We start from the raw sequence: 23,159 nt of genomic DNA on the forward strand, positions 1-23,159 counted from the left end.
CCAGAGACACTGGTCCGGCTGACAAGCTCGGATCGCTTGGCTGTTGCTTTGTATGCACACCGCGAAAAGCTGAAGCGCATGTGCTGTTGCATTTTCTTAACAGGACGTACCGGACGTTTCGGCAACTGGCCCACACCTGTACCTCCATATTGCATTCATAGCGCAAGATGGAGGGATCGACCGGTGTACTAAACGATAGTGACGCTGGCGACCAGCATGAGAGCACCGCTGTTCCCAAAGAGAGACAACTGGCGGAATCTCTTGCTACAGTTCTTCAACAGCACAAAAAGACACAGGCTGAAACACACGTGTACCTGGAAGAAACTGTCGCCGGGCCTCTATCTCTCGCCTTCGCCGCCGTGGTGAAGACACAGCCGCTTGGTCAGTGAGTCGTAGTGAAAGTGACAGTCGGAAACATACTGAGGTTACTATTAATTGCCGAAGTTATCAAATACGATTTCTCAGTGCGTCGAGCCATGCCACACCCTATTGCTTTTCTTTTCGACGGCAGCCACTGAGCAAGGGTAAACGGCATACGCTGCTACAGGTGGCATTCTAGGAACGCTCTCGAGGGTTTCGAACACCTGTTCTGTGTAGCGTTGATCTCCTCACAAATTTATCCCGCACGGGGCAACCTATGACCCCCGCTCGACTTTCAAATGCGGAGGGTAAATTATCGGATCCGCTGCCAGGCTTTAGTTTTGCGGGATTTCTTGGATACACCGTTTCCCCGTAGCATTCTGTTGAGGCCCCTTAAATGTGTGTTTACTAGATGAGACATGCGATTGCCAACGAAGCGAACACGACGACAGATACAAGGAGATGCTAGTAAACAGCCCAAACAACCGAAACCACCAATGAGAGGCAAACACGCTGTCGGACTGCGGCTCTGCGAATGCACCAACAGAAAACGAAAACCCACAAAACCATCTATCGTTGGCGCCGGCTTGTATAGATACGGCATCTTCCTCATATAAGGCTGGATAAGCGAAAAAACCTGCGTCGCGTTCTTGTTTCTGGCTCCGTTACACACGATCTTCATGTGTGCGCCAGCCCCTTCCCAGGTGGCAACTCCGGATCAGCCAAGGTGATGACATGAGTAGCTGTCATGTGGTTGTTTCTCGCCAGACGCGATTAGTTACCTCGTTCATTGGCTTCGCCACTATGTGGCACATGAACAACAGAAAGACGTTCTGCTTCAACAGCGAAAGGTACTTCATTTTAGGGGCTGTCTTTTCGACAGATGCTAGCGCCTCAACACGCCCAATCTTACAGGATACCGGCATGAGCCGGTCCACTGTTCGGTGGTTTTGGCAGGCGGACACACACAAGGTGGTGAGTTGCTCGTTCGTTGCGTGCCCGAAGCTCAAATATTTCTTTGATTTATCAAAAAACTGAGATGCAACCTTTTGCCCCCCTGCGTGCTTACTGTCAATGCCAGCTGCTGGCTGCGCGACGCCACAGTTTACGGCTTCAACTGGAAGCTGCAGAGAAGGAGCGCGGTGAAAAGGCAGCGAGATTCGATTCCCAAGGACTCACTCGTGAAGACCGTAAATTCCTCGACGCTCTTGAGTTGGTTGACTGGATGGGCGAAGAAGAATTTCAAAATATTCTTGACTACGTCCGGGAGGCCCTGGGAGTCTGCGCGTGCTATGTGGCAAGCCTTCATCATGATAAAGATCGACAGAGTCCCGTCCTGCATTATGTCTACGCTGACAAAAGAAGCAGATTCCTGGTCGACTGCTTGCTTGAGGAGGTGAGAAGGTCTCTCAGAATCAGTATCCGGCAGCAGCGACGTGAAGAGGCACAAATGCACCAAACGATAATGCCCGTTTCACTGTATATATTTCCTGCCGCTTCTTGTCTGCGCTTCTTCGCTCCGCTCCATGGACGATGGTAGTGCACCTTCTGGGGCCGAAGCGTACCGATTTACCCGGAATTGTCCCCTGCATCGGGCCACTGCGTTGTGATCCTTTGCTCTAACTCGTAGACATGCAACGACTATTTCGTTTCCCCTGGAGAAAGCCACCAAATCCTGACGAGGCACCTTTCGCCGCAATGACGTTGACCAACAACATCGTAGGTGACGAGATATCTGAACCATCCTGTGCTGATACAACGCATTCACGTGACACATTACGGTTGTATGTGGTCCGGCCGTTTCTATACCTGACCCTGCTCTGTGTTCTGCTGTAGAAAATCATGCTCCTGACCTGATGACTCCCGCTTGAGTCTGAGATAGCAACCCGTAGCATTCTAACGATTGACGTATATTTTGTGTGTGCAGGATGAAGGCGTCCTTTGGGATGCTCTAGCAGAGCCAGAGGAGGAATCCGAAGGGCAGAAGGATGATCAATCGACCGAAGACGGCGAGGAAGAAGAAAATGCGGGATCTGCTGAAGCATCGGCGGCAGACGTGGAGGGGCGTCATACGGAGCCGTCTGAGAATTCTGCCAGCCGACGGACCGTGAAAACTCTCTTTGTTCCGGACACGATGGGAGAGGAGAAACTGAAATTCTGGGGCATGACCCGGCCTGGCAGTTTCGCAGCCGTGCCGATAATTCTCGACGACCCTGCGTGTCAGGAGAGTGTCGACGTGATGAAAGAGTACTTGCTAGAAGTGAGGGAGCGCGACAGACTCATAAACGAACGCCTCGCAGCAAAAGAACGGGCAAGACTAGAAAAAGGTTCGTCTCTTCACGAAAGTAGCCACACTCCGGATTCGGAACCACAGAACGTCTCAGCGCTGCAGTTCGGCTTCCCAAGGAAACACATGTGACTCAAAAGGGATGGAGGAGCTCTAGCAAGCGACCGATATCTCAGGGCTAACGAATACACACTCGTGTGGCTGCAACTATGGCTAAATCTGCCTCTGCTGAGGGTAGCATCTTACAAACTTGGGACTACTTCCGACTGTTCACGTTGCTGCAGAGAAATCCATTCAAGAAGCATCTGCCGCTGACTCACGTGGAAAGAAATGTTCGACGGCAGCATCGCAGCATGACACCGACGAAGACGAGGACGAAGAAGAAGGGGAAAACGAAGAAGGAGAGGAAGATGAACTGCCAGCTCCAGTGTCTGAACCCGAGCTCGTTAAAAAACAGTTGAAAATGATTTTGTGCGTCGATACTCTGGGAATGCAAGACGCCCTCTCTCCTGAACAGCTGAAGCGACTGGCCCATTTTGCCGCTGTTGTGAAGGAGCAGTGCATCCGCACACGAGCGGCTGCCGTCCGTAAACAGGTGAGTATTTGTGAAAGTTTTTAGCATCTTCTTCGACAATGCCGAGCTCCTCCGCAGTACGAGACGTTCGCCATTTGCATGGGATGTCGGCCCAAGCACCGGGTCACCGAGACCAGGGGTTCGTCACCACCTTTCCAGATGGTGTGACCCAATCGTAAAAAGATTTTTAGGATCGACGTCGCATGCTGGAAAGCCCATGATGTCTTCTCCAATGTCTGAATTTTCGCTGCCCCCCTTTTCACCCAGGCCGACGTTGCTGTAAATGAAGTTAAATTGAAGGAGCGCAGCAACCAGGTTGCAACGGCCCTAGAGGAAGAAGAAAACGACGTCGAAAATGCAGTAGAGTTAGAGAAAAGACGCGTTTCTGAGGAACTTGCCGCAAAGCTTCACAGGGAGCAGGAGGACAGAGAAGCCCGAAGAGAGGCACGTCTTAAAAAAAGAGCAGAAGAGAAGAGAGTTCATGATGATGCAAGGCAGAAACAGAGAGCCGAGCAACAGAGAATTAGAGAAGAAAAACTGCTGAGGCGAAGGGAACAAGAAGAGCACCACCAGATTGTTGCCGACAAGCAACGGGAACGACAAGCAGGCGCTGCTCGTTTGGACGATGAGGCAGGGATCCGCGCAGATGCAAGCGTGAGGGATGAGAGAAAGACTTTGAAAGGCAATGAATATGAACATGACGAAAGAGAACACGCAGCAGATGCCCCGTTAGGTGCCCTTGGTGATGAGGACGAGCTCGATGTTGATAATGGAATCGATGAAGAGGATGAAGACGAAGACAATGATCGGACAGGTGGAGATACTGGAGAATATGCGGTCGATGAAGAAGAAGTAAATGAGCCGCTGGATGCTTCTGTTTTCCTGGAGGAAGCTGAGGCCAAAGTGAAGTTCCAGGCAGCTACTCGCACACTTGTCTCCAAGATGGGAGATGTTCTGCTTGAACTGCGTAAGGAGAACACCCTGAGGCTTAGAAAACGCGTTGCTTGCCATGCAAAGCGATTTACACATTGTGGAAGTTCTCAAGCGTAGCTGCGGATGTAGCCTGGAACTACTTTTATAATCCACGCAGGTATCAAGCCTCGTCGCGAGCTCTTATGGAACACGTCTTGACCGTCAACAAGGCAACGTTTTTTCAAGCGAAGCGTTCCATCCTATACTTGTGAAAATCTTCTTCCACTCATCCAATCGACCAAGACTCATGCTTTAGCTTCCTCTGCTACGTGTGCACACCAAACCACACAGTTGAGAAACCAGCAGACTCTGCGGTGGCCATAGATATTTCGACACAGTGAATCCAACGTCCCTGAATCCTGATGCACACACATTGCTTGGCCTTGGTTGGCAGCTTGGATTGCATTCGCCTAGCATCTTAATTCCCAGGTGACGTCTCCAGTCAACGGCGATGGTGGTTTTCGGTAGCCATCTGGCTGCTGACGGTGTGAGTGTTTCAGAGCAGATGTTCATCCAAACTATTCCGTCGGCCGTTCCAATAACTGCGGCTTGCCTCCTCCTCCTTGGAGACTCAGTCGCTTCACTGCGCGTCAACTCCAAGTTGCCAGATAGCGGCTTTGACTGGCAAAAGATCCGCAGCAGGATTGTACCATCCCTGCTCCTCCGCATCGGCACCTTCGACCCTACAGGTACAAACATTCGTTCGCAAACGCTTACGAACATCGTAACGCGCGATTTCCCTTTGAACCGCCTTAGGCGACCAACGCCAGCAGCGTGCCACGGCTACTGGGACTGTTGTGGCAAATGCAGCCAAGGCTGTCAGGAAAAGAAAAAACACCTCACGTCCAGCCTAACAACATAAGTGGCGAATGAACGGTCGGCCGACACGAGACAGCCAGCCAGTCACAGACGTATGTCAGACTGAAGTGACTGCAAGATTTCCAGCGCTAGGCTTTCAAACCTCTGCTCTGCCAACATGTTCCGGAGAATTTAAGCGTACTAGAGAACCAGCCTGGCCACAGGGCCAGGCTTAACTCCTGCAGCGTGGTTTCATCTGTGTAACCTGCCTGACATCAGCCTCAAGGCACACACGTCCGTCGCAGGCGCCTGTGGCCCCTCAAGAAATTGCGCTACTGCAACAGATTGAGCGGATGATGGAGGAGGCTAGCGACGGGGACGAAAGGGCACCCGATCTATCGTCCCCTCTGTTTCTTCTGGAAAGGTGGCTGGCGGTAAGCAGAGACTGATCGAAGACGCGTTTACAAGATAACTGCTTTTCGCTCGCAGTGCGCACTCTCTCAGAGAATCCTACTTAAACAGCAGTTAGCCCATCTTAACTATTCATGTAGACCGAGACGATTGTTGCCTGACAGAGACAAGACCATCTGTGGCCAGGAATGTCCCAGGGGTCGCTGGGCTTGCTCATCAGTAACTCATCGGCCCAACTGAAGTTGCTGATGGAAAACGTTGCCACAGCGTACGGAGACTTGCGGCACTCAGTTGTAACGCCATGGAAAAGTCAAGTGCGTTTGCGTCTCGGCCCGTAATACTCATTTGAATGAATACATCATCGAGCTTGGTTCAGACGATGAGTTTGCGTGCCACACAGACCATTCGCCGTGTCGTGCGCCCAGCGTAAGCATTCCGCCAGACATGTAGGCTAATTTGGCATGAACGATCCAGCATTTCAGGGAAGCAAATGTGAAGTCCGATTTTCATTTTTGCACTCCATCCCGCAAACACAAGTGTTGCACTGTGACCGGGCGCAGAGACATGAGTTCCGCTGTAGCCGGCATGCCAGAATCTCCTTCCTGCAGCCTCGCCTCTGCAGCGGTAAGAAGTGCACTCTGGCTTGCTGCTTTGTCATCACCCGAGCTTTCGCAGCTTGCAGTTGACTATCGCCGGAAACACCTCATTGCAACAGCGATGACTTTGTATCGGGACGCCAAGATTAACAAGCACACGCTCCCGAAGCTCGAGGATGCCGACCCAGATTTCACGGGGATTCCCCTGGATCGTGTATTGGCCGTTTGGGAGGAAGAATGAAGTGTCTACTCTTATCTGGCGTCACCCGCCGCCGTCACTGCATATACTACTTTTAAGCTTCCTGTGGTAGACAACAATGGACTTTCCTGTTGTCCAGTGACCGTCTGACCCTCCAAGAAGGTATTCCTCCTTCGGAAATACAAGTGTCAGGCATCCATTTTGTGAATGGAACAGCCGTTTAGCACGCCGCGCACATACGTAGGTTCTTCCTGTCACTACGTCAGTTTGGGTGCCGGTGAACACCGCTCACAAATACATAGAGAGTTCACGGGGGGCTTGTCTAGTCCAATTTGCAGGCGCATAACTTGAGCCAGAGACTCACCTTCGGCATATCGCCACGCCTGGCAGGCATCTGACTTTAGAACGGAAAGAGCCAGACTGTCGGCTGATCGGGTTCAAGATCTAAGGGGGCGCCGTAGCAAGCAAAAGTGATCCAAAAAACCACCTTGTCGTCGATCTCACAGTGGCCCGGAACCATATAGTTGCTTAATGAACAGGACGCCTCCTTGTTCATACTCTCTGACAGCGCTGCGTTTGCGGATCTAGTATGCGTAAATCAATCGACTCACTAGACACCAGAAAGCACGGATAGAGGATCTCCACGGCGGAAACTGTTTGGTTGTTGTCAGCCAAGTGGAAAAGCCCATAAGACTGGCATGATACCGGTGGAGACGCTATGACAAAACACAGCAGGAAAAATCAATGTGACAACGCGATGACATTGCATCTACCCAACTACCTGGCAAGCCGCCACAACAGTCTCGTCGTGCCGCTAGCGTGTAAGAGGTCACTGCCGTGGCCTTCACACATTCATGCACCACAAAAAGGAACGCAGCACAACAGAATGTCTCTTCCCCAAAGACGAACGGGTGACGAGTGCTCCTGTTAGCAGGTGATATTCCCTGAGCTTCCGACCTGTTGCAAAGCCACAAATGCTCCAACGCTTGAACAGTGAGGTTTAATAAGTGATTGAACTCGTAATGGGAGATTCAGTTGGTGGCGGCATAGTGAAGTCCTGCAGGATGGTCTCTTCCTTTTCTGTAAGGCCTGTCCACCGCAACCACGGCATCATCTTGTAGGCCTCGAGCCATTCAGGAGGACAACTCGTGAAACCATGGGTCCACTGTCGGGCAGGTATGTCTGCCGGCGTGCCCATCAGCTTCACCAGCTGGCTGCTTTCCTTTAGGTATTTGATTCTGCACGCACCAAAAGGGCACATCACTGAACCCGAGCAGTCTAAGTCTGGACCTTGGGTGAATCCACAGTGCTCGAGACAGCGGGTCCAGCAAGTCGTTTGGCAAGCTCGTGGGGTTTTATTGCTGATCTAGCAGGGGAGAAAGAAGGGAAAAGAACAGGTTGCCATGGGTTTCTCACCCTTCCCGCAGCTTCACTTCCTTCCTCAGCCGACTACACGGGACAGCAGTGACATAGGCCTACCTCTTCTGGGAGACGCGAGCCTGTCACACATGCAATGAAGGGTCTACGACGGAGACGCGCGCTATGCAATGCCCATCCCCCGTGAACGGTGGGAAGGGCTGTTCCTACGGATGGCGCGTGCGGTCACGCACTCCCTCACGTTCGTTCTTATGCACAGGAATCGCGCACATGCGAGCACCAAGGGAACCCAGCACTGCAGCCTTCCTACCTGCCGGCTAAAAATGCCTTCACTTTGTCGCCAATCGCTGAATGCCCCCATTCACAGAAATAGAGGCGCGCCCTAGCTATCCTGAGGGCACAAATGGCGTGACACAACACCACCAGCGCCAAGAGAGATGTGGACAATCATACTTCAACGAGGGCACTCACCGTGCTTGCCGCTAACAGCGACAGCAACCACTTGCTTGAATAACCTAGCTGTGCAGACGCGGTAGCTTACCCGCTGTCACGAGACAATGCCAGAAGACTGTGCACGTTGCCATCAACCACGTGCGCTGGCCGCCAGAAGTCGCTTCTCGGCTTCCACCTGTCCAGAATTGAGTTCACCAATGCCACTTTCTCCCGGATTGCGCCGTCGTCCACTCCTGTCTGAGATCGCTCAGCATCACACTCATGCACAACCGTCCAGATATGAAACCAATCAGAGCTAGTGATCTGTGTCGCCACGTATATAGAAGAGGAATACACAGCAGGGCAGAGGAGAAGGCAGTCAAAAAAGCGTGGTGGCATCACGTAACGCCGCGGCCCCAGAGGTTAACGTCAGAGGCACTTGGAATTGAGCTGGTGGATGAAGAAGCGCCAACGGACGGCAACTCCGTTGCGCCATTTCCCGTGCCCCATCCCATGCAGGCGAGGCAGGTAAATTCACAGATCTCGATATCTGACGATTTCCTTTCCTTTTGATCTACGTCGCAATAATGCGCCGCGTGATATCGCAGCGCGAATTGTAATATCGAAGTAGCATAATTTATGTCCGACCTGTTCACTGTTTTGCGCGGCCGGTACAGCCTCCATTTTATCCCGCCCGTACAAGAAGAGGAGCTTCTTCGCGTTGGCATGGTCGAAGTTGAGGCCCATCAGTTGTAGCATCCGCAGAAGATCTTCTGACCGTTCCCACGAGGAGATGATGTGCACTGGACGTTGCCAACTCTGCAGCGACGTGGACAGCAGAACCAACGCGTTTTTTGACTCATTTGCAGAAAGCAAAAACTATCTTGCATTTGAGCTCTCCAACAGGGCATTGGTCGGCACGCACATTGTCTATTTCTCGCACTGCGACCTTTTCACATGTGAACGTCGCTCGAACAGGAAATCATCACACAGTCAGCAACGAGAGCCGCTCACGCAGCGGTTCCTGGGAGACCCGTTTCTTCGTCTCTCGTGTGTTGCCTACGTTGATGTGGTTGTTGATCAGGCATATGGCGGCTGGGTTGAAGCCCTCGTAAGCTTCACGTCGCTCATCGTTAGGCGTCAGATGGCCTGTGTCACTTCGATATTTGACATGCTCCTCCCAGCCCTGCAGGTCATTTCTTTGCCATTCTCTCCGAGCAGAGTCAAATTCCTGAACACACACAGTGCCATTTATCTCATCTTTGATTCCTGGGATTTGATAAAGATCGGTCGGGGCGGGCCGACTCATATCCAAACGCCAACGGCAGTCCTACAACTTCATACCAAACCTCCGCACAGGCAGCTGCGTGTTCAGGGAGGGTTGTACAGGCGCCAGCAGTTCGGTTCAGGATTGAGCCTCGACTGCGAACGGAAGCTCGGCTTCAGGTTCATCTGCTGTATCTCAAGTGCAAAGTGAGAGTACCGTATTACTCTAGACCATGTGGATAGCTTACTTCTTGCAGTTGCTCTGGGGTCACACCATACTGCCGATACAGCTCGGCACGGCGGGCTCCTCCTTGCTTTTCCCAGCCGCGGAGACTTCTGACAACCCACGGAAACACCCCGCCGGCTCGCTTGAAAGCAAACACGTCTCTCACGGCGCCCATGTCGCCCTCGCGAGTCAGTAACCACATTCTTTCTACGTCGTCCATCGTTCTCCACTGCGCGTCAAAGGCTCGCTGGCGTCCTTCCACGAACTCGTCGACGGTCTCCCCTCGTTTTGCTTCTGTTTCTACAACAACCTCGAGGACCCGCCGAAGCGCCACCATGAAGTCTGCTACGCTTCGAAGAGCTAAGGAACGGCGTAAATCACGGGCGCGCTCGCGCAACCAGAACGGCGCCTCGCCCCCAAAACGAGCAGACAAAAATAATGGTGGCAAGGAGACAGATGAAGTTGTGGGCGCCGTTCCATCGAGGCTACACGCCTGCTGTACTTCACCTTCACTCCGGATAGACATGTTCTCCGACTCAAGTTTCCTGCATGTGTGTTGCTTGAATGCAGAATGAAGGTGTTCCGTAGAACCACTCTCTATTCTTCGCCACGCGCGTACAGTGGTCTGAAGGAGCTCTCGCGTGTTCGTGTGGATGACGTTCTCAAAATCGAGAATATACACGTCTTCAGGGGCGGCCAGATTCATCTCTGGGCCCGGCAGTTCCCGGTCATCGCAGAAACTTAGTGGACCTAAGAAACGCGCTTCGGGTGGGATTCCATTGTCGACTTGTTCAACGCGCTTGCGCTGCCCAGAACCAGGATACGCATCAGTTCTGCGAATAGGCGTCTCTGAGTCGACGAGGAGATTCTGGCCAATGGGGAACCTCTCAGCGCTAGTTGGAGGGAAAGGAGCAGAGAGAATGGGACTGCTGTGCTCAGGAGCAGTTGCTGCTTGTGCGTCCTGGAGGGAGAGTTCAACTGCGCCTCCAGCCTTGTGTGACGCTTTCTGCTGTTCGTGCAAAGACAAGAGCGGAGCCAAGGGACTGCTGCTGTGAGGCTTGAGGAAAGACGCGTGCACTGGAGTGTCATCTGGTTCAATATCGGGAATCCCGTTCGTGCGAGAGCTTTGAAGGATAGGTCGTGACCGCTTCAGCATTCGCAGCATTGCTTCCAGCGGTCCAAAGAGGCGGTTGCGCCGGGAAGAACGCGGGGAACTAGCTACGGCGTGTTGCAAAGCAGACACTTGGAACACAGCGGCCTGTTTGCAAAAGAAATAGGTGTACTCACCGCAGAAAGCGAACATGTCACTCCCGTATGAATCAGTCCCTCTTCGATCTGCAGCCAATTGTTTCACAAAACTGGAACCCACATGTGCTGTTGTCAGTCCCCTTGGATTTTGATGGTCGTATGAGAAGGAAGTCTGTGGAGGAGAATGAGTCTCCAGGACTTGGAACACAGACCCTCTGCGTCCGCCTCGTGTACTGCCTGCGGTCCGTCTACCATCCTGAAATCTGTCAGCTGCTGCGCTTTCGTTCCTTCTAGAATACCTCAAACAAGGTTCAGCACGATACTGCAGAGGAAAGGACGAGGCACAATTGATGTCACCAGGGATGCCAGGGGTTGGCATGCAGACATGGCCGCGACCTTTCAGGGGCAAGGACTGGATCGCGTCGGTCCTCAGTCGACTTCGCAAAAAAGGCACAGACGCATGTGGGCGACATCGTACCAGCATCGGAATCCCAAGAAAGAGGGATAGGTAAGGAAAAAACAAAAACCCACGAGGAAAAACCATAGTCGAGTGGCGGTAACCCGTACAGTGGCTAAGAATTTGGAGTCATTATGCACCACACACGTTAGGAAGTTGGCAGTAATACACGAACAGTTTCCATATGCAGATGACTCTTATAATGTATCACAGAGAGAGTATGCTCACGACCATTGCCGCCGAATTTTCGTCAGTGTAAATGAGTCATCCTTCGGAGAAAACGAGCGGATTGGCCTGGTATTCTCAAAGCAGGCCGAGACTCGGTAGGCAGCATGACTATCCGCTTCCCATCAGTATCCGGCTGTTATACGGACGAAAAAGGCACAACAGCGTACACACACATGATAGAGATAAGGGAGAGGCGAATACGTTTGAAAGCGTTTCTGTGACCTCTGCCAAGCGGGATGAGACCTCGGTGATCGAGGCCCGCATATATATTAGCCACGGCGTTGCCTGCGAAGAATTGTCACCCCTCTCTTCGAAACGTTAGGATTAGGCAATACACCAATACGGTTATAGCTGTGGTCAATACAGAAAGGAGAAAGGGATGGGGGGAAAACCCAGAACCGCTTGCGATCTTCATCGTTAGACGAAACTACAAGCCGCACTCTTTGAAGTCTCCGGCTCTCGCATGTGGTGACTTTGCGCGGAAATGTGGAAGACAAACTGGTAGGAGTTTAAACGGCATAGCATCCGATGGGTACAGGCACCAAGGGGTAACAAGTATCGCTTTTCTTCCTCTGAACAAACATTTTCTAAACGCGGAAAGTGACATCCAGACTCCCCGCCCCAGCAGATGTCTGCTGCGACGCAGTGCATGCGAATCAATTGTTGGGGCATGACAGTTGGCGAGGCCGTGACGTTCCTCCTCCATAGCCACCCTAGAAAAATGTCAGTCGCCGAAGCAAAACGGTAGCGCGTTACAGTTATTTGAGACAGCCTCGTTTTGAGGCGGAGGCGAGCGCCTCCGGAGTGACTGCGAAGCAGAGGGACAAGCTGATGAAAGCTGGTCCCATTAGTCAGAGCCGTTGATTGTGGTGACAGATCGCCCGAGACGAGACGACTGCAACCGCAACACATGTGCTGAGAGCGAGCGCACACACCAGTTTCATGTGCCCACTTGGCAGTTTCTGGGGGCCCGCTGTACCATTTATTTCTTTTATAGGTGTTAGAATACATTATCGGACACTCCTATGTAACCCTGCCACAATGTGGCACTGACCTGGCGTGAGAAATGGGGAGGGAGTCCCTCCACAGGACCCTAAACATGGTGGCACTGACCCCGCAGGCGATGCTGTATTCTGATGCCCCCCCGACAGACTTTCATTCGTGCCCCCTGTGAAAACCAAAAACTCTTCAGCAACTGCATGTACCAAGAATATCTGTGAAAGACTCGAAACATAAAAGACGTAAAGCGTCACAAAAAGGACACAGCGGTCGGAAAAGAGACAGCGGATTGCAACATTGCGGCGATAGGCCATGGAGTGCTTGTTGCTTGCTCCACAGACTAGGCCGCCAATGACAATTGTCCGGAAAACTATTTGTCGACTGATCCCTGGAGGGTGTCCACTCACTATGAGGCCATAAGGTTTATTTTGGCAGCTTGGTTGCTCTGCTTTTCTTTTTTTACGTAAACCCCGAAAACTCTGGAAAGGTCTACCGATGAATATATGCAGTGTGCATCGGCAGCCCCTCCACAATCTACCGTCACTACTGCTACAGGTGCACAGCACGCAAACGGCTAGTTACAGAAATAGTTCCACGACCGAAAAATCATAACTTATGGTTACCGCCGCACTACACTCCAGATCCTTAGAAATCTATATATATGAAGACGCATCTACTATAGGATGTTCGCTTAACCCCAATCCGCGCCTGGCTGTAATTGTCAACGCCTCCAAACATATCTGGTTGGCCATGACAGAAAAATGTGATGCCGTCGTAGCTGCGGGATTTAGTCTGTCGACGCCAAAAGTGTTCTCTGTTCTACACCAATCGGTTTTGTCCTCAGAAGCTCAGCCTTCATATAGCGCATGACAGATCTGATCTTGGAACCAGGAAGTACGTAGTCTATTGAACTGCTGACTTCTGGTAGTGATTGTTGCCTGAGGCAGCCTGCTAGCTCCGACCCTTATCTGAGAGGTGCAAAGTTTTGGAGGCCGTTGCGTTCCTGAATATCACGGCGTAGTCTGTCCTTTCGCTTTTCAAGTTCCCACCGACTGCATATCCGTCTGTACCAGTCTTCCGTTTCACGCTTTGCTATTTTCGCGACGAGCGGACAACATGGAATTCACGGAAACAGTCTACCTGTTATCTGACAAACACGTCAGTTGCGAAAAACTGGCACAAACTGTGGTTGTATAAAGCAAAATAAGTTTTTGGCTGGGAAAGCTTGGCTCAGCTGGGATGGTGGCTAAAGTAAAGAGTCACTGATAATGATCAGTCTACCTGATTAACGCGGCAACCAGGAGCCTTCTTTTGAGCACCCGTCCGTGTAGCGAGGCAAAGAAAAACAAAGGAGGATAATCACGTCTTTGTGGACACACGTCGGCTAGATTTCCACACAGCGTCCTTGAATCTGGCCCACTCATCCTGGGCCAAGTGGCGTCGAGTTTTATGTGGACAACAGGTCAACAAAAAACTGCATCTTGTGAAACGAATGGAGGTACGGCCGCAGCCAGGTAGCTATCTAGCATGGGTCTGTCCGTCACGAGACGAGAATCGCCCAGACAATCGCTTACGGATCACTGCTATAGGGGCTTCACGCACCCGAGAAAGTACCGGGTGCCGAACTACATTCGCAGATGAGATGCGGACGAGCATTGCCACGTGGCCAGCCAGCTTGTGACGCACGCTCGTAGGGCAGCTCAGGACGCCGCGCGAGCTTGGCGACGCTTCGGATTAATAGGGAACCTTGGTGACTTCAGTATAGTTTTTCTTCGTCTTTTCGCTGCACGCCATCGTAAGAGGTGGCCATCCGCTTTTGGAGTTAAAACGTCCCCGACAGCGTGTTCCACCTTCTTTTTGGGTGTTGTGTCACTGTTCGAGATTACACAAGATGTCACTTTTAAGCCGATTTGCCGTGCTGAGCGTTGTCGCTCTCAGCTTCGAGACTCCGATGACGCTAGCAGCGGAACCTGAAGCAACTTCGTGTGCGAATGCCGGCTCAGCAATTGACTTCATCATACAAAAGTCAGGCCACGTTGCCCGTTTCAACTGTCCTACGGCTTTGGAACATGTCAACCCAACATACAAATCAGGCGACGAAACCGAAATCTGCACTACAATCGACTGTTCGAGCAAAGCCGCTATGAAGACTCTTCTTAGCGACGCATCACTCACAGAGGCGTCGGGTTCCGGTTCTTCTGGAGGGAAAGATTACACACTGAAGGTCGACGTGTTGCCGGAAGAGGATAGAAACATTTATTTCCTGTGCCAGCCATCAGCGGCCTCGGTCTCAGCGTCCTCACTGCCGGTTCGACGCCTGGCTCCGGCTGTACCATCGGACAAGTGCAGCGTACACATTGTTGTAAAAGCAGCACCAAGTGAGTCTTTGGTTTCGCGCCAATTTCCTAAATGAATTTCTTCTCTGGAACGAGAGTGTTTCTGATGTGCAACTATAACTTCATCTTAACATTCATTGCTTAATTTTCAAACTTTGCTCCTTGTGTGCTCCACAGAGGCTCCGGTCTGCTCGGCGAAAGATCAAACTCTTCAAGTACAAATCACTGCAGCCAACTCAGACGCATCTTTCGTGTGCGGAGGAATTTACAATATCAGACCCACTGATCCGACCAAAGTTTTTCAAGGAGACAGCTGTATTAACGAAGCAGACTTAAACTCGCTAGTTCCAGGCGCCTCTATCGCGACTACGGCAGAAAACGGTCTGACAAAGCTCTCCGTTAACAACCTTCCAGACCAGCCCACGAAACTTTGTTATAGATGCGAAGACGATTCCCAAAACATCTGCAAAGTACTGGTAACTGTTGCAGCATCTCCATCGAACGCCACACGTCTCGCGGCTCAGGCAACCCTTGGCGCTCTCCTGGCCGTTGCAGGACTGATGTACATGGCTTGAGTGAATTGAAAAGTACCGCACCGTGCTGTGGTCGGGTTTAATTCCAGATGTGAATGTTTCGCCAGGGTAAATTGTTGGCATTCTGTCCCGTGTCTCGGACCTTCTAGCTTTTGAAAATCGCAGCGAAGCTGGGGGGGCAACCTAGAAGGCTACATTACATGTCTAACATCGAATTGGCGCCAGCGGTTTACAAGAATCACACTTGTCATTTACGTGTCCACACCGAAACTGGATATTGGTAACCACGATAATATATCGACAAACGCACAGACCACGCACGGTACTTACTCTTTCTTGTTGAATACCTCCACCCAGCACTGGACTCTTGACAAAAGGGCATCCAATGCTTCTGTTCTTTGTTCACTCGCGAAAAGTCTCTTGCTTCTGTACGGAGCAGCCAGCAAGCTCAAATCTCCGTGATCCAAATCAACTTCCTCCTCGTCGATATCACTTAGTTCGGCAAGGGATTCTTCGCGACCACTGAGAGAATGGTTCGCCAAATATGTACCATGAGGTCTCGACCCATAGCTGCCAGACCCCACGAGATTCTTAATCTGACATTGACAAACAGTTGCGTCCGCCACGGTTTTGCTATGATTGAAGCTGCCATTTTCAGACTCATCTTGATTTTGCTGCGACATGCTAGCTGTATCTCTTTCGGGACGTCGATTCTGGACGTTTTCATCGTGGCTCACATTGCAGTGTGTGCGCTCGCCACTACATTGAATATCGTTCAAAAGGCCTCCTGGCGGCCGATTCTCCGTATTACCGCGACTCCGTTCTCCGCTGCAACTCGGCACATCGGCTTTGAAAACATGAACCCGAGTTCCCGTCAAGGATTCCGGGTGGCCACTGTTCGAGAGGCAATTGTCGTCCACGAGTGAAGAGCTCGCACAGGCGGTTGCGCCGCTCGTATTATTCGTGTCAATTTGCACATCATCACCTTCACCAGCCTCTTGAGCGTGCGGCCCTGCGTCGCCTGCCTCTTCCCCCTGTCCCTGTTCACGTGATAACATTTCCGGGTCGCCCGAAAGCCGCCAATCGGCGTCGTCTGCCATATTGGCATCATTCCTACCAAAGTCTGATGGGTGTACGCTGCAGCACGTGCTTGCATGGTGGTCAAGTCCGTTTTCCACAGTTCCAGTCGTTTGATCGCGGCCATCGCCCATATGCTGATGAGCATGTGAACCACGGCCGGTGAGCCACATCCAGGCTTCCGATCGCCGCCGCCGGACACTTCTTCGCAATTCTGTGTTTCCTGTTCGCCTGGTGTACACGTCAAGTATCGTGATGCTACCCGCTTTAATCGTGTTTCCAAAACGACGCCCGCATAGAGCCTGCAGCCACAAAAGAAAGGCGGAACGGCACAGGATTATTATTTTTGCCCCGAGCGTAGCGGCACACCTCTCTCGTTTCATCAGGATTCAAAGCGTTGATCACACTGAGCGATGACACGGCACACGACGTAAACAGCATCAGCAACGTGCTCATCAAAAACGTTCCTGTGTGCTGACAACACGGTTTGTTCCCAGAAATAGGATACGACTGTCTGATCCGAACGGTTTATCTTCCCACGAAACGAAGTATATTCAAACAGCGTAGCGCCATATTGCGGTTTTGCGTAGATAACCTTGCTCAGGTAGAACAGGAACGCTGAGGTAATTGCCGACAGAAAACCAGCAAAGGGGCCAAAGAAGTCACTGCTCTTTTCTACATTGCGCTGCAACCAGGGAACCTGCGCACTGACTCAAGCACGTCATCTGACTGAATTTCCGGATGTGTATTTCAGTACGCGAAGGCCCTGTGAAAATTCCACTCGGCGCAGCGGAGCCACTGTTGGCATTCGACTGAAAGTGACACTGCAACCCGGCTGCCTCGCACGACCGTTACCTACTTGCAGCAGCTCTCGTATGACGCATGCATGCGTGATCACTAGCACTGCGACGGAACCATTCCTCGAAGAGTCACCGTCCCGCTCCTTCTCGATGCTGCCACTGACTGTTCCGGACGCCGCATCGGCCTGTAGACTCCTTCCTTGACGGCCTGCCGCAGAAAACCCCGCTTCAAGCGACGAGAGAGGGGGCAACCACAACCCGGACGCCACGCTAGCCGCTACGCACTGCGCCACAGTCCTTTTCATCAGAAGAACCCGGTAACCTCTCGGTGACACTTGTGCATGTCCGTCACTCCAGAAGTTATCCTTCGAGCTACGTGTGCTACTCATCCCTGTTGCGACGCCTCTTTTGTCCTTGCCACACGGTACACCGGCCTCCTCGGACAAGCGATTAGCCACATGCTCGGACTCAGGTGCCATTTCCTCGGTCCCACTAGACGCAGACGCCTCCTCCACCCCTGTTTCGTTGTATTGGCGGCTGCGCCCTATCCTTTCTAACAAAGAACCCAACAAGCTATCACTCCAATGCCTACATTCGAACCTTCGAATCGCCATGAGGGTTCCCGTCTTCTTTTCCGATGTCGTGGTACTGTCATTGGCGTTCTTGCCACAGCCGTTTCCGCTGCGGTGGTTGTCCCAAGGTTTTGTTTCGTTGGCGTGCAACTCGACACCGGCGTCGTCCTTCGTGGTGTCGGTTCTTACGCACTGCCTCTCGATTGTGGTCAGGGGGGATTCATAGCGTCTCGTGGTGGCTACGGTCCCATCATCCGGGGTCGGCCCCCCGCTGCCATCGCTCCCAGTACCGCTGAGGCCGTCACTTTCTTCGTAATTACTGCTGGTGTCGTTATTGCTGGTGTCACACCCAGTGGAGCTACCGTCGTGTCCAAATGGAGGCGATGGGGCCAAAAAGCCGGCGGCTGCACATTCAGCCAACGCCCCAGCGAGGGAGCAAAACAGATCCGTTACAAATCGCGAGGTAGCTTTTTGGAGATTGTATCCTGGCCGAGGTTTCAATGCATCGCAACGAGACATGTTTCTGTCTCGCGTCCCGGATTCTGAGCTCCCGTCCGGAAGGGACTTCTGTGGTTGTCGCAGACTGTCGAAGCGCTGGCGCGCTTCGTCAGTGATGAGGGCAGCCCGACAACGACGGGTAGCAGAACGGAGCTTCCGTTCCTCAGCAGGTAACATGGCTCCACACGCGGAAACCCTGAGAGCCGAAGAAGGCTGCTGGTGCCTGACTGCAAACTCTGTTCCGCTATCCGAACCATCATGCTTTGGATTGCGAATGCTGCCCCGTTTTTGTCGGTCGTGGCTCGTCAATGATTCTCGTTCGAAAGCACACTCGCAGACGGATGAAGTCGACATACGGAGTGCCAGAATTCCTGATTCCCTGCTGGCATAATATCTAGTGTCGGGGAAAGAGCGTGCACGGCGTAGTTCGAACGTATGCCATTTTGACAGTGATTTCTGTTCCATCCAGGGTTTCGCACCTTCAGCAGGTTGTCGCCCAGGGATTGCTTTGTTCGAGGCTGTGAGGGAGGGGATAGAAGACGCACGGCGTACGCAGCATTTACTCTGGATTCGCGGTAACACTCCTTCCACAGCGCCGGCTGACTGCCACATGGACAGAGGAAAGCGAGAGTTAGAGTGCTCCTCATAGTCAATACGGCCACTCTGTTCTGGACGACCACGAGCAGGCGTCTCCCTCGGTGCCCCTCTTCCATCATCGTGTGCACGCTGAGACTGGACCCAGCCATCCCTCCCTTTGGCCTCGAAACTTGCGACGTGCAACAGCTCGTTTCTTCGTTCGAGAGATGGTTCAGTAACCAAGTATCCGTGAACGCATTTCTGTGACGTCGATAGCTCCTCTGCGGTCGCCAGCTGGTTTGTTGCCAGCTCATCCCGCACAAAAGATGTTTGCGGTTCCGGCCGAATCTGACACTCTCTACCCCCATCATCTTTGTCTTCTAAAAACTCCTTGAAATGTCGGCTCCGTCCGTCACAGACTGCCTTCACGCACATGTCTGTACCATATTTTACCGAAGTAACACTGTCACAGCAGAAGTCTGTCATGTGGATTATAGGGTCCATTTCCTGCGTGTCGCTCCTGAGTCCGCTGATTAAAACATTCAACTCCGGCTCAGATCTCGCTGCGCAACTTCCATTGTTGGAGCCCGGATAACGTACACACGTTGGTTTGCCTTCGTAGACCCCACTGCCCGTTTCTGTTTGCAGCAGAGAGCCAGCGATACCCTCGCCATGCTTCTTGCCTCCTTCAAAGGTATTTCCGCGCATTGGCTGGCTACCCTCAACAGCAGAACGGCAGACGAGAGGCTCTTCCGTTAGCTTATTTATGTGGTTCGCGTCATCGTTCGATGAAGTGTAGCTTGGCAACAAAGCACACCCGTTTGGGGTATCGCCTGTTGGGGTGGAAGTTGACAGGCACTCGGACTCATTTTGCATGCACTGTGCATATTTGCCCCATGAGAGTGAGCCACTCAGAGTCGAGGCGTCTTGCTCCTCCTTCTCCCACTTTTTTATTCCTACGTTGACTGTTGGCTCTCCTTTTCTCTGCCGCAGTGGCGTCTCCTTTGAGTCACAAGTCCCTGTTATATCGCGAGGGGACTCTTCCTTAGGGCACCAATCCACCTGACTGGCATAGACGTTCCTGTTTTCACCGTCATACAAAACCCGAGACCGCGGTCCTACCATACGTGGCTCCGTACTTTTCGGTGCGTTGACAATGTTCCCGTGACCACTCTGATCATCCACTGTTGCACGTCCTACAGCGATATTGCCCTGACTGCCGTCGGTGGAAAGTCGTCGTTCCTCCATAGCACCAGATTGATTATCCGGATCACGAGAGAAGCGTTCAGATGAGTTTTTGTTTACATCGTCTGGTTGAGCATTCGCATCTCTCGTTGGTAGTTCTCCGCTGATATCCATATTCTTGGGATCCAACCACGTTCCTTTGGCCTCGAGGGGAGCCTCAGCGACGACATCGCCGCCTTGGGCAACGGCAGGAGGGCAACTTGACTTCTGTGCATCCAGCTGAGAGCCTAAGCCGTCCTCAGAAGACTTACGCTGCGGCCGCTCTGTGACAGCACTCAGATCCTTAAGGACCGCCACGCTATGCTCCCCGAGTTGACTAATTTTTGTGGGCATGGTGTCTCTGGCGTGTATTTCACTCCGTCTGTCGGTCGGTCGTGTTTGCAACCGATCCCCACCCATTTTGGGCAACACATGTCGAGGGCTGAAAATCTTGTGCCCTTCCTCGAAGAACAAAAACTGTGTAAACATTGTTCTTTGGCCGTCAGTTAACGTAGATGTGGTGTGCATTTCGCCACTTCCATGCTTAGCGTATCCATGCGAGGAGCGAACAGAGTCTTCTTCTCCGTTGCTGGAAAGAACGGCACTCCGCCCAATGCATTTCATCTGCGAGACCTCGTTTGAGGATTTCACTGTCGTCAGTGAAAGGGATGCGCTTTCCTGAGTAGTTCCTCCGCTGCTGCTGCAGACAGGCACCTTCCCACTCGCGAGATGAGTAACACCCTGGTCCTCCAAGGCAGTCAATGTTCCAACAACAGCTTCACTTGTGTATCCTACATAACCTGCATCACCAGCACGCCGACATGGTTCCGGCACTGAACACATCCATTTGCCCTTTCCCAGCTCCGTCGGCGTCTCATCTTTACCAATTCCTTCAGTGTTAAATTTTGGGGACTGGACTGCAGCGGTCGCTGACAAATTAACGGATGCAGTATTTCCAGTTCCATCGCTCGTCCCTGCCGTCGCCAGGCCAGACGGCGTTCCGCGCCGGGCAGCAGCCTGTCTTTCTTTAAGAATCTGTTCAACCCTCGTGCTGAAACACGCCTCACTAGTTAATGTTACCTCGCTTACTGCATCCATTTGAGCCGCCTGAATCTCCGCCTGTTCAGCGTTAGTGGCCTCGAGCTCGTGTGCCCGATCGCTCAGCTTAGTTTTAGTATGTGTGCATCCATATTCATGTTCATCATCGGTAGTTAATCCATGTTGATAGAGCATTGATGCACACGATGCAACGCTTGCAAATTCAAATTCTTCCAGGTCGTCAGGCCCCTCAGCGCCGTCTGGGCTTCCGTCGCCCAGGTGTACCACGTCTCTGGTAATGCATTCTGCTGAGAACACGTAGGCGTCAGCACTGTTCGGCAAGCAACCGGCGGACGCCGTCCGTCTTGAATCCTTCGCCTGACGTAATCCGTTGTCCTCATTAACGTCCTCGCCATCCGGAGAGCCTATTACATCAGTCCTCTTCCTCCGCCTTCTCCGCCGTCGCTGTCGTTTTCCTGTCCCTGAATTGACAACGCTCTCCAATCCGGGCTGTGCTGACTGTGTCCCCAGAGATACGACGACCTGCTTATCGGCTGCGGTTCCACAATCACCTGGCTGCGAATGACAGAAGGATGTAAATGATACACCTTGCTGTCCAGGATGACCCATGGAAATGTCGTTCATCACATGCAAACTGCAGCTGACCGAAGAAGACATGTCACCGCTGAGGCAACGGCCACCGTCTTCTCGAGCCAATCCAACTGAACCCTTTGCAGAAGGATCCGAGGCTTGACTTCCCTTGACTGACTGCGGAAGCACAGCATTTATTGGGGAGGGTGTAGCGTCGTTTGTTAGCGGCCGAGTAATGAACGGAGCTCGAGGTGAGTGACATGTACCCTCCCAGGCGGGACGGCTGTTGCCCATTAAGGTTCCTATAGCATCGCACCTCCTCGTTGTCAAGCCTAAATCTCCCCCTGTGCCGTTTTGGTTGGCACTTGACCCAAAACAACCTCCACCAACCTGATTCGCTACCTCACACTGATGGTCACACCACGCCTTCGAATCGTGAAGCGACTGACGGTCTCCTACCGTAGTCTCCTGATTTTTTTGTTGTGCAAATTCGTCACCGCCACGGTCTATAGAACGACAGTCCAAGGTCGGCCGGTGGCAGCATGTGCAACTTTGCTCCCTCTGCTTCGACAGTTGGCAGCCAGCTGCAGACGGACAGTTACCCGTAGGTGGGCTGTTGTCGGACGGTTGCGACTTCGCCAAAGAGTCTCTCGACGAACCCCACTTGAATTGTGTTTTGGCACCTCCAACATCTCCCGCCACTACTGGTAGTTGGACGGAAGGCGAAAGAGTTGTGGACGACCCTGAATTACATTGTGAGCCAGGTGTGTAGGCACGAGAGTTTCGTACCACTGAATACCTGTCCTGGAACCGAAGCTGGTCCATTCGTCGACTTCCCCTGGCTTGGTCTTCTCGAACGGAAAACGGCTCGACGGCACAGGACGCTATTCTGTGGCCCAAAGCGTCCGCACCGCCCCCTCCACCAAGTTCTGTCGACGTGAAAGCAGACTCCCGAACCGCCAATGAAGGCCTCAGCAGTTCACAGCAGCCTTCGTCTCCAGCAGGAATATAACGGTTTGTTTGGCTGGAAACAGCGGGAAACACGGGCATGCTGCTGGAGAGGCCGCCAGTACCCGCAGTGTGACCCGCGTTTGCTAACGAACATGATAAGGATGACTCAGGTTTGTATGCTGCGCCGGTCTCTTCCTCTCGTCTGCCTCTCTCAGAGGCGCTAACCCGGGCAATGGCTCGCCGCTGATCCATGGCAGCCGTCGCTATGAAGTCCTTCAAATTCAGCGACAGTAGAAATTCGCCAACCAGAGCCTCCAAAAAGAAGAAGACCGCGCGCTCCCGGATATCCTCCAAGCTTTCCCCACCTACATTTGCAGCCACCACAAAACCGACACAAGCACCATCTTTCATCGGTGGGTGATGTCCCTCTAACTGAACAAACTGAAAGTATGAGACACTCTCTACCCTGTATAGAGGTTCATGTGCATAATAGTGACATCATTACGCGAGAACTCACTCGAGGACAACTTTCC

The 23,159-nt window shown here is 52.4% G+C and overlaps 4 protein-coding genes across 4 annotated transcripts; 2 read left to right on the forward strand and 2 right to left on the reverse strand.

The window, feature by feature from the left end:
- Positions 1 to 167: 167 nt before the first annotated feature.
- Positions 168 to 6,239, forward strand: NCLIV_027940 (conserved hypothetical protein; the record flags this gene model as incomplete). The annotated part of the gene is made up of 8 exons (XM_003882988.1): positions 168 to 385; positions 1,465 to 1,756; positions 2,288 to 2,687; positions 2,932 to 3,242; positions 3,489 to 4,188; positions 4,694 to 4,882; positions 5,271 to 5,425; positions 6,078 to 6,239. 8 exons carry the CDS (start codon positions 168 to 170, stop codon positions 6,237 to 6,239), a joined length of 2,427 nt encoding a protein of 808 aa, XP_003883037.1.
- A 958-nt stretch (positions 6,240 to 7,197) lies between these two features.
- NCLIV_027950 (conserved hypothetical protein) lies at positions 7,198 to 10,663 on the reverse strand (the record flags this gene model as incomplete). The annotated part of the gene is made up of 4 exons (XM_003882989.1): positions 7,198 to 7,435; positions 8,116 to 8,264; positions 9,070 to 9,237; positions 9,521 to 10,663. 4 exons carry the CDS (start codon positions 10,661 to 10,663, stop codon positions 7,198 to 7,200), a joined length of 1,698 nt encoding a protein of 565 aa, XP_003883038.1.
- A 3,658-nt stretch (positions 10,664 to 14,321) lies between these two features.
- On the forward strand, positions 14,322 to 15,341 carry NCLIV_027960 (SRS domain-containing protein; the record flags this gene model as incomplete). Its single annotated transcript, XM_003882990.1, has 2 exons — positions 14,322 to 14,808; positions 14,944 to 15,341. 2 exons carry the CDS (start codon positions 14,322 to 14,324, stop codon positions 15,339 to 15,341), a joined length of 885 nt encoding a protein of 294 aa, XP_003883039.1.
- A 284-nt stretch (positions 15,342 to 15,625) lies between these two features.
- NCLIV_027970 (conserved hypothetical protein) lies at positions 15,626 to 23,037 on the reverse strand (the record flags this gene model as incomplete). The annotated part of the gene is made up of 3 exons (XM_003882991.1): positions 15,626 to 16,678; positions 17,236 to 17,946; positions 18,373 to 23,037. 3 exons carry the CDS (start codon positions 23,035 to 23,037, stop codon positions 15,626 to 15,628), a joined length of 6,429 nt encoding a protein of 2,142 aa, XP_003883040.1.
- Positions 23,038 to 23,159: the final 122 nt, after the last annotated feature.

Source organism: Neospora caninum, chromosome VIIb (assembly GCF_000208865.1).
Source record: "Neospora caninum Liverpool complete genome, chromosome VIIb".
NCBI lineage: Eukaryota > Apicomplexa > Conoidasida > Eucoccidiorida > Sarcocystidae > Neospora > Neospora caninum.